This window comes from Microtus pennsylvanicus, chromosome 15 (genome assembly GCF_037038515.1).
Source record: "Microtus pennsylvanicus isolate mMicPen1 chromosome 15, mMicPen1.hap1, whole genome shotgun sequence".
NCBI lineage: Eukaryota > Metazoa > Chordata > Mammalia > Rodentia > Cricetidae > Microtus > Microtus pennsylvanicus.
This window is the reverse complement of record NC_134593.1, coordinates 7,630,010-7,645,301: the sequence shown is the minus strand read 5'-3', so window position 1 is coordinate 7,645,301 and position 15,292 is coordinate 7,630,010. Positions and strand designations below refer to the sequence as shown.

Sequence of the window (15,292 nt, the reverse complement as noted above, 5' to 3'; positions counted from 1 at the left end):
TCAGTAGTTTGGTCCTGTATCACTGCCACGTTCAGGCCTTCAGCACCCAATGCGGGAGCCTGCCTTCTATTCTCTCCTCTCTTTCACTGCAGGTTTATACTGGATTGTTTAAAACAAACTCTATCTTTGATTTGTTGTTTCTATAGTAAATCAACTGACCTACGACTGAAGACTTAGTAAGCTAACCCAAACCATTTTAGCCCTGCCTTAAAACACACTTACTCACACTGAATTCTTCTCTCAAAGTCATCTTTCCACTTGGTGAACACAGCAGCGTCTCAGATTCTACCCATCTGCACAAGTCACTCTGTTCATCTCCTGCTCGTCTCCTGCCTCATTTTCTAAAATGCTGCCTGCATTCTTAAGGCCCAGGCGAAACATGGCCATGAACTTTCTATGGGTAACACAAACAAGCATTTAAAACACTGGCCTCGGGGCCAGGGAAAGTCTGAATCTGCTTTACTTTTAGAAATATAACTTGGCTGACATCTATGCCTAGGTCCTATCATTTCATACGCAGTTGACCTCAGTATGTATGAGACCCAGCACTGGGAGAGACTCCTGTGTCACAAAAGGTTCATCTGAACCTTTTGTATTTTTTAAAAGGCCTACAAAAACAACAATTCTATAATCATTTTCTTTTTAAATTTATTAGCAAAATCATGTTATTTAATGTTTAACAGCTAAAATTTCATTCAGTTCCTATGATGCACTCTATCATTAAATCAGCAATTACACCAGTAAAGAGATGGAGAAAAACATGCCATGCATTTTAAATTTGCTTCCAAAATTTAACTCTTTAGTGTATCACTCAGTAGGTCTAGTAAATTCAGCTCTACTATTTCCCTCACTATAGTGAACTCCTATATAGTTGCTTGGGTGATAAAGTTATGAGTAATTTATTGAGAATTTAAAAATCTTTACATGATTTCCTTTGTTTTTTCAAGATAGTGTTTTTTTTTTTTTTTTTTTTTTTTTTTGTATAGCCCTGGCTATCCTAGAACTCACTTTATAGATCAGACTGGCCTCAAACTCAGATCTGTCTGCCTCTGCCTCTTGAGTGCTTGGATTAAAGGTCTACACCACCAACATCAGACTTAAATGATTTCTAATATGATCATTCTTGTTCTTCCAATTTGGTCCTAAAGTCAATACTTCAGTAGCTGAGTAGGATGAGGATGCCCTCCTTCTTTGCATGGGATCAGGAAATCCAGTATGGGGCATTAAATTTCATGAGGACTGTGTGTGACAAAGGGCGGAGAAGACACAGGAATATATACATGTGAATAAGTATTTTTAAAATGACTGTATGTATGTATACTCACATGAAGCTCCCTAGCACTATGAACGAGAAGCAGCAGCATCTCCATTTTAATGAGTACAACCAGTGCACGAATCTTGGCTTCCAAGTACCAATTTCCACTAAAAAGTAGGATGATTGAGAGCTGCAGCAAATCTAGTCACATCACCCTGAAGGTGCCCAATCTCATTTCATCTTGGAAGCGAAGCACAGTTGGGCCTGGTTAGTGCTTGGATGGGAGAGCTAGGGTAGACAAGTAAAAAAATGAACTTGGAAAATTCTGTTGTATTGAGTCCAAGACAAAGCTTTTTAAAATGTCGGGAATGCCCCCACTGACTAAACAAACTAGAGACAATCCTCACAAAACCCTCAAATAGAAAACTGGTAGTAAAATGAAATTATGATTAGACTATGATGCATATAAGCAACTTCCTGCAACATCATTGTAAAGCAGAAAAAAGCAGCTTTCCAGAGCAGAGAGGGAGACGTGAATACTCAAAAGAGCGCAGAATAGTCGTACTGTGAAGGCTCTCAAGTACGACTGGGATCCAACCATGAGCAAACAGGAGTCCAAACTCAGCAAAGTGTGGAGGGTTTGGAAAGTCAGAGGTCAATCAAATAAATGAACCACAAATCTGCGGTACATGATTTTCATCTGGATCTCAGAGTCATTGAGGCAAACCTGTAAGACTGAAGCTGGGTCGGAGGACTAGATGTCAGTCACACGTCAAAGCAGATTCCTGAGTTCGACAGTTGCATTATGGTCAGACAGAATTCTGGAAAATGCAAAAGAATTCCAAGATAACATCACAGGAGCAACTTACCCTCAAAGGGGGAAGTTTTTGATTTGTACAGTCCTTAAAATCCTAAAGTCCCTAAAATTCTCCAATTTATTTCAAGTTTCCCCATTAAAAAGTGAATGCAGACAATGAATATCCCCCCTCCTTAAAAAAAAGTTGACAAAGAATTCAATGCAACATATAAAACTCTAAAAACAGAATTTTAGTTTTGGTGAATCTGGTTCAAGTCCTCCATCTCTGTGTACAAACATGTTTTGGGTTTTGTGTTCTTAATATTCTTAGACTTTTCCTCATTGATGACTTACTGAATCACACACACACACACACACACACACACCCCTGCAGTGTATGACAGTAGTGTTCACAGATGTTGTTCAGTAAAGTTTATGAATTCTATTTTATAAATAAAAAGTTATCATTATAAAAATAACATCACCCCCTTGTGGTAAAAACTGAAAAATACAATCTGCTGGAGAATCCTAATAGGCACTTAGGAAGATACTTATAACGTATTTTCACACAATTTCATGTGTGTCCCCTACCGTATTTACAAACAATATATACAGAGGTAGTCCCAGTCTTCTTTAGGTTGGTACTGTGTCTGGATTTCTAACTGGGGACTTCTATAGTAAAAGCCGCACATTTGACAGAAGTGCTACAATAAAAGACCAGAGTTCAAAGAAATCGAGATTACCACAGAACAAAGGAAAGACTGTCAGGCCTGATGGGAGGGCATTTGCCTACTTACAATTACAGGGGCATCAGGGTTACCCACTCTGTCAAATTCAACCTACAATTCGGAAGTTCTCCTTAGATCAGTTCTATTGAACAGGTTCTACTCATCTTCACCTAGCTTACTAATATAAAGATATTATGGAAGGGTCTTTTCTTCATTTAAGATTGCCAATAGTGATAAAAGTTATGAGTATAAATGAACTTTCAGCTTTCTCATTTTAGATTCCTACTTCCAATCTCAATCCTCTGTGTTTTCTTCTATTAAGTAGCAGGCATTGATAAATCTGTTTTACTGATCTAAGTTAAGTAAGTTAAGTGCTTTCTAGAATGTAAACATAATTCTGGTCTCAGAGTTTTTAATTAAAAGTGGCTCAGTTGGATACTGCCTCTTAAACACAGTAATATAAATATTAGTATCCTGGCTAAAAGAAATTATTGACAGCTTTAACAAATGTTGCATAATACATATTAACAGAAAATACATGTCAGCAAAATAATATTGACTATATTCTAATCCATTCCATCTGCTCAAATATTAGTGCAAATAATTATACATTTGAAAGGCCTCACTGCTGCCCACACAAACCTATGCCTTCCTAATAATGCCTCTCTTCTGAGGTTGTTTGTTATTTGGAGTACAATACGATATATTCCTATTTAAATTGGCTTTGCACATTAAGGCAGATGGCAACCTTTTAAATCACTGAGAAAATGAGCAACTGTGTTTAATTGCATGTCTTTTTTGCTTCGAATGGATATTTAGTCAAAAAAGCAAACATTTATTGATACCTATACCAAGTAATATCAACAAATAGCAGCGATAAAATATGCAGTGCCTAGTTTTAAACTATTTACTTAGTTAAGTCCAGGGTTACCAGCTCCATTCACCAATGAAAATTCTAATAATTACAAATTATTAATAAACTACTTTTTTGTCCAATTTCATTCTGGAACTAGCCATTTCAAGACTATTGATGCATTAAACAGCTAACAGAATCAGCAAGCCAGCCATTCAAAATATTCTATTTTTGAATGTAAAAATACTGATTTTTTTTTGTATCTCCTATTGGGGAGTTATTATTTTTCCCATGCTATAAAAAACTATATGAGCAGATGCATGTTGTATATACACATATTCCTAATATGTAATTATAACTTATTCAGTCTATGTAATGGTATTTGTATGTATGTTTTCTGGGCCGACAAAAATTTGAAAGAGAGCAAGGAGGGGTAAATGGGAAGGTTAGGAGGGAAGAGAGAAATTATGCAATTATAATCTCAAAAAGTAGAAAGTTCAAAAACTTTATGAAATACCTAGACCCTACTGTTAAAATTATTAAGCAGAAACAATATGACTGCATAATATTTTCACTAAAGGAAATCTCTGTAGTAGACAGGTTATTAAATACAAACTTAAAGTTCAATTAAAATTTCATGACTACTTACATAACTTTAAACACCAATTGAGAAAGTATAACTACACACTGAACATATTTTTAAAAATTCAACAATAGCTTGATACAGATACTACATTCTAACTCCATTATCTAATCTTCACAGTGAGAATCAAACACTGGATGAGAAGAAAATTAAGTAAAACTATTGAGGCTATCAAAATAAGGAATATACATAATGTTACACAAATAAGAAAAAATACAAGATAAATTATAAAAAGACATTATTCATTCTCATTATATGAGGTTTAAGTCTGAGCCCATGTCAGCTTATAGACTTTGAAGGTCTCCTTACCTGTTCTGTGCCTTAAGTTTTTCATCTGTCATACAGAAATAATAGTACCCAAATGACAGTTACTCTGGAATCAATAATATATGCAAAGGACTTAGCATAGTACATGCGATTTAAGCCCAATAAATGAATATAATTATCTTTACTGTGCATTAAAATTTTAAATTGCTATTTTTACTTCATGCAAAATTATTTGGCATAATGATATGTACTAGTCTTCTTTCCCAAAATATGCAGTAAATTGTAGGATAAGCCTTCTAGAGTAGAGTAATAAAGTAATTGAACGTAATTCAGTGAACTGGATAAATCAGAGTGCTTTGTATACCAAAGTCTCTGTTAGTAATCAATAAATGCAGGGGATGGGGAGGCTTCTGAAAAATATCTCACACCCATGAAAAGTCAGTGGACAGTGTGTGGCAATGACAGGATATTTTTGTAAGAACACCATGTTAATCAGGAGACAAAAGCTTTTCTGGTCACAACAGGCATACATCTGAGTACCCCTTACTCACCCACCAACAATTAAAGCATGTCTTAGCCTTATAAACATGACCACTCTGAGGTTCAGGAGTCATCTGGATGTGAACCAATGTAGACAGAAACATCTCAAGAAAGCAGTAAATTCTCTACTTTGAATCAATCTATTGGTTGATAATTATTTCACTGTGTATAAGAAAGGTAGTATTCAGAAAGTGAAATATTTAGAAGTAAAAGAAAAATGGAAAGAACAAAGAAAATATAACACAAATTATCTGCTTTAAGTTTTAATTTAACCCACTTTAACCTATGCTAGCAGCACTTTTTAAAACAAGGAAGACCCAGGGGCTCACAGGAATGGCACGCCTAAATGTCAGTAATTGTCTTGGAATGGCTACATGTTCATATTCTAAAAATCCGTCCACCTAACTATTATCTAATAATTCCTGATCAGGGCTCATCATGTACTCTATCACTTCTAATTAATTCGGGGGCCATTCTAAACCTAGGCATAAGGACTCGTGTGCTCTCATTTTCAGTAATTCATAGGCCAGTCTTTCTTAGTCTATGCTCTGCATCTCATATAAGACACCCAAGTTCAGACAAACAATTTTCAGCATTTTGGAGCAAACTTCAAACTAAATATTTATACCTAAATATTACATGAGTTCACACAGAACTGTGGAAAGATTCTTATTTAAATTTTAGTGAGTTATTAAGCTCCACTATGTCTAACCAAAAATTTCCCAGGTATGTATAGAAGCATTTTATCTATTGACAGTCTCTTCTGAGTTATACATTTTGAACTAAATTTTATGATGCCCATACATGTAAATACTTTAAAAGTGAGATGCAAAGAATGTATACTGGTATATACAACAACGTTTTATTTCTTTAGAGAAACACCCTATTCTAGCTTGATTACTAAAGCCTGATTATACAGTCATGTGCTTTTCTACTAAAAAAGGGAGATACCTAAGTTATGAAAAATAAGGAATACTGTCAGTAAAAAAATCAAATGTATAATTCATTATAGATGTCCTTAAAATGTAAAAATATGGTAAGATAAAAAAAAACAACTGCAGGGAATTTGTTTATTGAGCATGAAATTAACACTTTTAAATAAGGTATTCACTTTGAATTTTCTTTGTCCTGTTAGTGGACATAATGGAAAATATTGCACAGAACTCAAGCATGGAAATAATAATTAACCAAATATCTAAGCAACAAGTAACTGCTTTACATTTTTAAAAATTAATCCAAACAAAATAATTTGAAGTGCTTCTCTGATTTGGAAGTCTTAAAATGTTTTCTCATGTTTTATTTGATTTTTTTCTTCTTCTTCTTCTTTTTTTTTTTTTTTTTTTTTTTTTTTTTTTTTTTTTTTTTTACAAATTGACACTGTACAAAGAGTTCAAATGGCCAGTAAACGCCTGCCTTAAACTGTTGGCTTTAATAACAGAGGTATGATCTGAATTCACAGCAGTGTTCTCTAAAGTGGCAACAGTACAAGCACAGCTTTCTAGGATCTAGAACCTGTTCTGGCTTTCCTTTTCTGAGGATCGCTATCTGGAAAACCTCCGAACCTGCCACAATGTCCTATAATAGTGACAACAGTAGGCGTGCTCATTGTCCTTGCTTAACTTTGTAACACTGGGCTAAATAGAAAATGAAAATCCAGTCAACAGTAACTTGTACAGTAGCTAGTTCTGGACTAGACAGCTGGAAATGCTGACAACTATTCAGAGTGAGGTTCTCAGTAGAAAGAGACAGCTTCCCCCAGGTAGGCCAAACCCTACATTAAGAGAAAACATTGCTATGAATGAACTGAACATTACAGCTTCCCTGGGTCCTAGAGACCATGAAGAATGCACTATGTGTAACTTAGAACATACTCTCACAGAATAAGTTAATAGGGTTTATAGAACAATGGCCTTTCTACACTTTTATATGATGTTTAAATTTTTGTGAGTTATTAGTTTGTCATATTAACCCAATTCAATTAATAACATCCAAAATAGGAATAACTTCAGAAATGCCTTGAAAATGGACAATGAAAGAATCTTCAGATCTGAAAGGCCGGCTTTTGCTGTAAGCTTGCCTCCAGACTTGGAATATACACTATTTATTTATTGCCTGAAACTCTCAATAGAATAGAAGATGACTGCATGTTTAGCTATCCCATCTCATTCAAGGCTGGTCTTAAGGGACTGACGGCACTGTGGCTAAACATGTTGCTATCTCTCATAAACACGGTTTACAGTCACTTTTTACTCAGAGTACTAAAATAACAAACATGGTCCTTTAAAGTATTCCACCTTAAGTTAAGTATAAAATAAGGTTTCATTAACGTCTTGCTAATTAATTGACTTAAAATCTATTTATCAAATAAGAAATAGTAAACTTTAAGTTTTACCCAGAAAGTAGACCTACTCTGATCTGTTCCTAACATCTACTTGAGACAGTTCCGGGCTAGCGTTGCTGTACCTCAGAGAATAGCCCCAACCACCTATAGAAATGACTCTCCACTCTGGTCCTTTTGAGTCGTAACAAGTTCTTCAATCACCAGTGCTGAAAAGTTAACTGAAAAACTAATAAATAAGAAATGAAGTTTTACTGCACTTCACCTATTTTAATGCAAACAGGATGCTAAGATTTCCAGATAGAATAAGTTCAAGATCAAGGACCAGCACACTGGTCCTTTCATTCAGCTTCTGACACCAACACTTTTCAGGATTATAACAGTCACATACAGGTTTATAGAATTTGAAATTTATAAATTAAAGCATGGAATTCAATGTAATAGGGAAAAGATAAAAAGCAAATATAGCTAGTGGTGTCCAGATTTCAAATAAAATTCCTGGGTTAAGTATGGCTGCTGATTTCTTCCAGTCATTTTTTTTTTTCTGTAAAATATTGGCTGTGTCATAAGGAATCTCCTGTGCTTTCTACCATCCGAGGCCTTCCGAAATAAAACACATTTCCTTTGTAACTTCACTCAGCTGAAGTGTCGAGCTAGGCGGGCAGCTCTATAGTCAGCACGGAGTTGGACGAAGGAGTGAAGTATGCTCTTGTCCAGACTGGCGAGCTGTTCTCCTGAGCAGACTTGCTTTAAGTTATCTGGAGCGACGACCAGGAGATTGCAAAGTGCGTGCAGAGTGTCAAAGAGATGTAATACCATGGGAATCTGAATTGAGAAGGGAAAAGAAAAGCATTGAACCAGAACAACTTAGTTCCTAGGAAGTTCTGCAAATTCTTCTAACATACTGCTAATCAGAACTTGGTAGTATGAAGACATTCCTATGTTAGAATGTTTCAAGCTTCAAGCTTCTGAAGAGCTAAACCTTAAAGGTTCTGTAGTTAAAACTCCTAATAATCCTTGAAAAGATTTATTCAATTTTCTCAATAATTTGTATTTTGGCATACTAGAACGATCATTAGTATAACATCTTTAAAAGTAACTTAAACATAAGGGGAAAGAAACTGATTTCACATGAAGAATATTTTCCTAATACGTGACATCAATGGATGTTAAAAGGCACCTGAATGGAATGTGCTGAAATATGACCTCATCTAAAAAAAAAAAACCATAGGGGGAAAATGCTACTACTGAAATATAGCTGGAATAACATGCCTTCAGGTAGGCTATATAGTAGAGCTTTCCTTATGGTGCCAATGAAATCACACTTCTTAACAAGTTGGTATTCCTGAACTTATTTGCAAGCTCGATTTGTTTATACGTACCTTGAAGTCTTTGGCACATTTTCTATATTCAGCTACGTCGCAAATTGCTAACATGCCACCCATACAGCTATAGGAATATTGTTGAAGATGCTCATAAATAAGCCGATGGAAACGGACTCCAAGTTCCATCAGAACTGTGTCCACATTCTTCCCATCCATGGAATTTTTAATCTTCTCAACTTGTTTTCTCACATAAACACAGACTTTTACACATGCCTGTAAAAGTTTTTCTACACTTATTATACAGATATGTGTGTCAGCCTAGCAAAGAAAAAACTTAAAGCACAATTAGGCATACTAATGAGGGTTCAAGCATTAACAAAGGAGATAATATATTAGCAAACGGAATAGTCCACTCACGTTAGTATACTGAATCAAAACATTGTTCTCATCTTCTGGCTTAAAATCCGTTTTCTTTTGTTCTGCAGCCAAGATATGCTTCATTTGTCCAATCATACAATTTAATGTCCTAAAGACAGAGGACACAGTATATATGACCCATTTAACTCACTCAAGTTTACCTTTGTATTTACACTAAATTAAGTTAAACTATTTAATTTCCAATTATTACAAAACTACTTGGTATTGGCAAACCAAATTTTAGAAACAAAAACAAAAACCATTCTATAACTGCTAACAAAGTCTTTCTCTCTTGAAAAGATCTTAACCTACTACTAGTTACTTACTTCATAACTAAGGATCTTCAAAGGCAAAGCCATGCATAGAGAACACTTAGGAAAGTGGACGATAAAAGGCTTAAAAAGAAAGGTTGTAGGCACAGAGTCCCATAGTCAAAGGATTATTAGGAAGATGGACAAGTGGTACTGAATTCCCAGCTGAGATAAAGGCACCGATTAGAAGGTATCAATAATATCTAACTTATGTGATATTCTCCAACAGTAAGGTTATGAAAATGAAAAAGACTACACTAACGCAAGACAGAGTGGTCAAAAATAAAAGTTTTATATTAAATTCAAGGGACAGACCACATAATTAAGTATAACAATAATGAGGTCAAGTTACAAAAGGACAGTAGGCCAAGATAAGATAGTGAGATTAAAGGAGACCAATCATGGTCCTTGTGCTGTGCCTGATATATAGCAAATACTTGATACCCGGGAGCTATACTAATTTTCAATCAATATAAGACCACCATCATCTGAAAACAGACAGCTGGAAAGTAATAGTATTTATAGTCTTCAGTAAAGATTATCAGGTTTTGAAATTCACTCAACAGAATTTACAAGTACAAAACCAGTAAAATTATTAAAATATTTCAGAGATAAGTCAGAATATACTAAATGGAAATACAGTAATAAATATTGCAAACCTCTGTTGTTTTAGCAGTACTAAGGATTAAACTAAGGGATTCCCACAGGCTAAAATATAAAATACTCTAGCCCTGGACAACCTCTCAGCCCTGCATCTCATTTTTTCAAAGAAATTTGTAGTTTGTACATGTGTGGTGCAGAGGAGTAGGGCTTAAAAGGGACTTCTGTTTTGATTTGAAAGTATACCTAAACATACTGACTTTAAAAAAAACACCTTGGGGATTAATAAAAATAATATTCTCCTAAAAATAAGAACAATATGTTAAAGTATCAACTTTACAGCCAGAAAAGTAAAAATAAACACATTTCCTGTTTTAAAAATTATGTTCATGCTACAATGCAAATGCATGTCTACAATTTTTAAATTGCAGGAGAAGAAAGAGAGAAACAGTTAACTTGCCTATCGATGCCAGTATCCAATTTCATCTCCATGTGCTCAATTATCTCTTTTTTCTTCTGAAGGCATTCAGATAACTTGGGAGAAGAGCTATTGTTTATTAAAGAGAAAACAAACTCCCATTAATAGCCTACTTTCTAAGTTTCTAATCTGTGCATCATAAATACACATTTGCAAATGCATTTGCTCACATGCCCAATAATTACAAAATAAATCATCACATACATTATGTACATTAGTATACCAATTCATTCACACTAGAAAAATTAATCCATTAAGGGTAAAGATAGAGTTATTATCCTTACTTATCTCTGAGGAGATAGGACTTAACATGCAGCTTTGAAATTTTGAAACTAGTTTTCTCTGTATCTAAATATCTGGTATAATAGTAAGAAAAGTCATGGATATCACCAAACTCTTAAGAATATAATTAATCCTAATAAAAATGTGGACAGTAGTTAAGAAAATCCAGTTACATTTCACTTTTTTAAGTAAAAAGACATGAAACCCATGATCATGGTCAGCTTCTCAATAGTATTAAAATATTAAGGAATAAAGAACACTAAAACCCCTGTGAATTCTCTGCTATGTGACATAAGAACCCTTTACAAAGTAAATCACTAAGAAATCTCCCTAAGCTGGGCTTGGTGGCTCATGCCTGTAATACCGCCTGGGCTACACAGAAAAACAGTAACTTTCCTTTAGATTACGATTCAGGAATCAAGGGATCTGTGAGCTTGTTTCGGGTCACGACATGTCATAGCACTGCCCATAAAACAACTACTAAACTCTATCATTTATCTGAACATTTCCTGCACAGATAATAGTGTTAATGACACAACTTTATGTATACATATAAAGCTCCATTTAATTTTCAAATGCTTTAGAAATCCATATAAATTGATATGAAGATATGAACCAAATCTTAATGCTTTATCAAAATTTGTTCATTCATGTTTCTTATGTCTTTATAACAAGTGTATCGTGTCTATTGGTGTGTGTGTGTGTGTGTGTGTGTGTGTGTTTGTGTGTTACTTGGGAGTAAGCCCAGAACTTTGTAGACACTAAAGCAAGCTCTATCACTGAGCTACAGCCTTAATTTTTTTTTTAAAAAAAAGAACTTTCAGAATTTTTGAGATTATAACATAATTCCATAATTTCTCCATTCCCTGAAAGCCCCCTTATATCCATCCTACTCTCAGTTCCTTCAAAAAAAGGGGATAAAAAGAAAACAATAAAAAACAAACACCTTTTGAGACTGGGTCTTGGTTGTCCAAGCTGACTTTGAAGTCATTATGTTGACCAGACTGCCTCAACCTCCTGCGTAGATAAGATTACAGCTATGCACCACCATGCCTGGTACCTGTCCTGTCTTCTGAAGAATGTAAACTGGTTGAGCTGCACTAGGCTGGAAGGCCTTTTTCATGTTAGATTTCCGATTTTAGTTTATGATAATTAAAACTTTTTAAATATACCAAAAATTAACAGCATAGTGGGAAGAAAAAACAAGAATTCAAGGAAGGAAGAATTTTATTTCAAACCTCCTGTCCTGTTTGATGTTTTCATGAACATGTATTATTTAAAAAATAATAAAAATACTCATTAAAATACCAATGAAAATATGACAATGTAACTAACCTTATTAGTGGCATAAGGTGATCATTAAATTGTTTGTCAAAAAGATGAAAAATAGTATTGGCCTGTTGTACAACATCCAAAAAATAGAGATTTGCATTCCTAGAATCTGATGATGGAATTCCTAAAATTGGAAGGCACAGGTGAGTGAGAACCAACCTTGAAAAAAACTGGGCAAAATAAAAAGAATGATTTTATATATACCACATGAATAAAAGTAATTGTCATTTAATAAACCAGAAATGATTCTACAGAGATTTTGATAAACAGCTTAACAAAATTCATCCAAAGCTATTTTTATACCCCAAAGTTAATCATCCTCATGGCTTATTTGATAAAATGGAAAGTCAATCAACAAAGCACCTAGGCTCCCTTCCTGACAGCTGAAATGGTCTTCCTGTTCAGTTTTCACCTCTACGCAGACCCCTTCCTGCCGGTTACACACTGCACTCATCATGCTTCCACTCTCCTCAAAAACATTCAAAATCTCCTCCCCTCAGGGACGCGTCTCCTCAGCGTCTGAGATTCTGTGTGGTCATCAACAACATCAGACACCAAAGATGGAACTGAACCCTCTGGATCTGTTTCCTCCTTTCCCAGAGAACAACTCACGGGCTCAAGATTCCTTGCTCTTTTTGGCTCTAGATACCTGTGCTTCTGTCCAAACTTAAGACTAGACTAAGAAAAACACCCCCAATTAATGATAATACACAACTTTACTAACTCGAGTTCTTTATATGATGATTCTTCAGGTTTACAATTAGAAAACTAAGGTGTTGTTTTGTAGAAAAGAAACAATCAGTTGGTAGGAAAATTAAAGGTGCCAATACAAACATCATAAAAAAACCTGAAGCACGTGTAAAAAAATACTAATCCCAACAAAACATGGAAATTAAGACAGTAATAGTGGATGTATTTAACCAATAAAATATAAAAATTTTTGAATATTTAAAACAAATAAAAACCAGTATATACATGTAAGCTAGAACCAGTATAAATTGTACAGAACAAGCCTCTTAGGAAAAAAAGTAAATTAATTAAAAATAAATAACAAATTTGAATTTAAAATAAATTTTAAATTAAAGATTGAGTAATAAAAATTATTTTAAAATATGTACACATAATATACTCTGCCTTGGAATTTTACCTAATGAAAATAATTCAAGTAAAGAGTAAACTCTACAATGTTACTCCAGTGTTATTTCTTATCACTTGGCAAAACTGTATGTGATCAGTAAGAACAATGACCATGAATACTAACTACATGAAGAATAGTCCCAGTCCAAATTAAATTTTCCTCAACATTTCAGAACACTGCTATTAAAATAAATAGGAAGGCTTCCATTCTAGATAAACAATCAATCCTTCACACCAGATTTAAATTCACATTACTTTATCTTTTTTAATGGACAGTTTAAGTTTGTTTATGTGTGGGTGTGTGTGTGTGATGTGTATATTAGTCGGTTATCTCCTTCCACCATGGGATCCAGGTACTGAACTTGGGTGGTCAGCCTTGGCAGCAAGCAATGTTACTGCTGAGCCATTTTGCTGGCCCTTATTCATATTCAGTATCTTCTGCAACCATCACATCTTTGAAGATTTAAATTATTCCAATACAAATGACCACACTAAGTCATTTACTGCTGGCATGGGTTAAATACTTGATGTCAATAGTCTGCTACAATTAAGTTAAAATACACTTATAAACATTCTTGAAGGAAATAAACTGGAATTAGTTATGACTGATTTGCGGCTAAATTTGGTTCATCATTAAAGGTTTCTAGGATGGTGTTTTACATAGCCAGCGACCTCCTGAGCACAATGCTGGGGGCAGGGGTATGAAACAGAGTGGGATTCCAACCCTAAGAGCTTACAAGCTGGTGTCTCTTTTACAACAGTTTACTCACCACTTCACTGAGCTCTCTGGCTTGTGTGTCTTCTCAGAGGCCTTCTCTGACTACCCTGTCATAAAACGCTTTTGGGGGGCTGACAAGATGGCTCAGTGGGTGAAGGTGCTTGCTGCCAAGCCTACCATTTGAGTTCGATCCCTGGGACAAATATGGTGGAAAGAGAGAGCCAACTCTTGCAAGTTGTCCTCTGACTTCTATGTGTCTGAACATACATAAAATAAAAAATAAATGTAAAAGAAAAATAATTTCTGCCTGTAAATCCTTTACTCTATCTCCCCATTAATGTTCTCCACCCCTTACCCACTTTTGATTTTCTTTACTGAACTTCCTAAACTTTTGTCTATCACTTTCACTGGACTATGATCCCCATGATTAGGCATGTAAAAAGTGTGTACTAACTTAATGACTACTGACAGGAGACAGATACTAACCGATGCTATTATAAACGGTGAAATCAACAATGACTAGTGGTACTATGCTGCAGCAGGAGCACTACTTCATCTAAGGTGATCAGCACAGGTGTCTGGAAAGGTGACAGTAGGTGAGGTCAGGTTTTAAAGACACCAAGAGCCAAGGGAAATGCAGCACAGAGAGGAACACGTGGAGGCACACCACAGCTCGTGTTCTTCTGGACACAGGAACCAGTTAGGAGATGACAGTGTTTGAGGTGGGTTGCATCAGTAGATGAAGCAAAGTAGATAAACCAGTTATATTTGGATGTATACTGACAGGGTTTTCTGACAAACTGGCTTTCAGCAATGAAAACAGGAAGGTTAAGGTAGTTTCTGAGTTTGGTAAATAATGATTTCCTTAAAATCCTGGGAGAACAGCATTGGAGGAAGACAGCTTCTGTGTTTGTTTTGCTATTTTAGATTATTCAGAAAACATTATATAGTCTAGGCTGGCCTCCAACTCATAGTGACCTCTGACTTGGCATCCTGCATGCTGGGATTGCAGGCGTGAACCACCATGCCTGGCTGAAGAGTTTCATTTTTGAAATGTTAAATCTGAGACACCCACTTCACAGGTCATGGGGTCAGGTTATGAGGATACTAGAGATACAACTGAAAGAATGAGGCCAAAACATTTAATATAAATTTACTTCTTTCCAGATGTATTTTTGAATATTTTTCTCTCTAAATTTCATTACTTACTTCCCAAGCAGAATTATTCTTATCTCTATTTATGCTTCTTGACATTTTATAGTATAGAGCACT

General features: G+C 35.1%; 1 protein-coding gene across 1 annotated transcript in view; it reads right to left on the bottom strand.

Annotated features, from left to right (window-relative positions):
- Positions 1-6,162: 6,162 nt before the first annotated feature.
- The window catches only part of Exoc5 (exocyst complex component 5), a 54,698-nt gene continuing 45,568 nt past the window's right edge, over positions 6,163-15,292 (bottom strand). The window contains exons 14-18 of the mRNA XM_075949180.1: positions 12,169-12,289; positions 10,534-10,620; positions 9,163-9,271; positions 8,803-9,018; positions 6,163-8,245 (exon numbers count right to left, since the gene is read on the bottom strand). Of these exons, the coding sequence (XP_075805295.1) occupies positions 8,057-8,245; positions 8,803-9,018; positions 9,163-9,271; positions 10,534-10,620; positions 12,169-12,289 (722 nt within the window). The 3' untranslated portion in view covers positions 6,163-8,056. The remainder of the gene's footprint in view (positions 8,246-8,802; positions 9,019-9,162; positions 9,272-10,533; positions 10,621-12,168; positions 12,290-15,292) is intronic.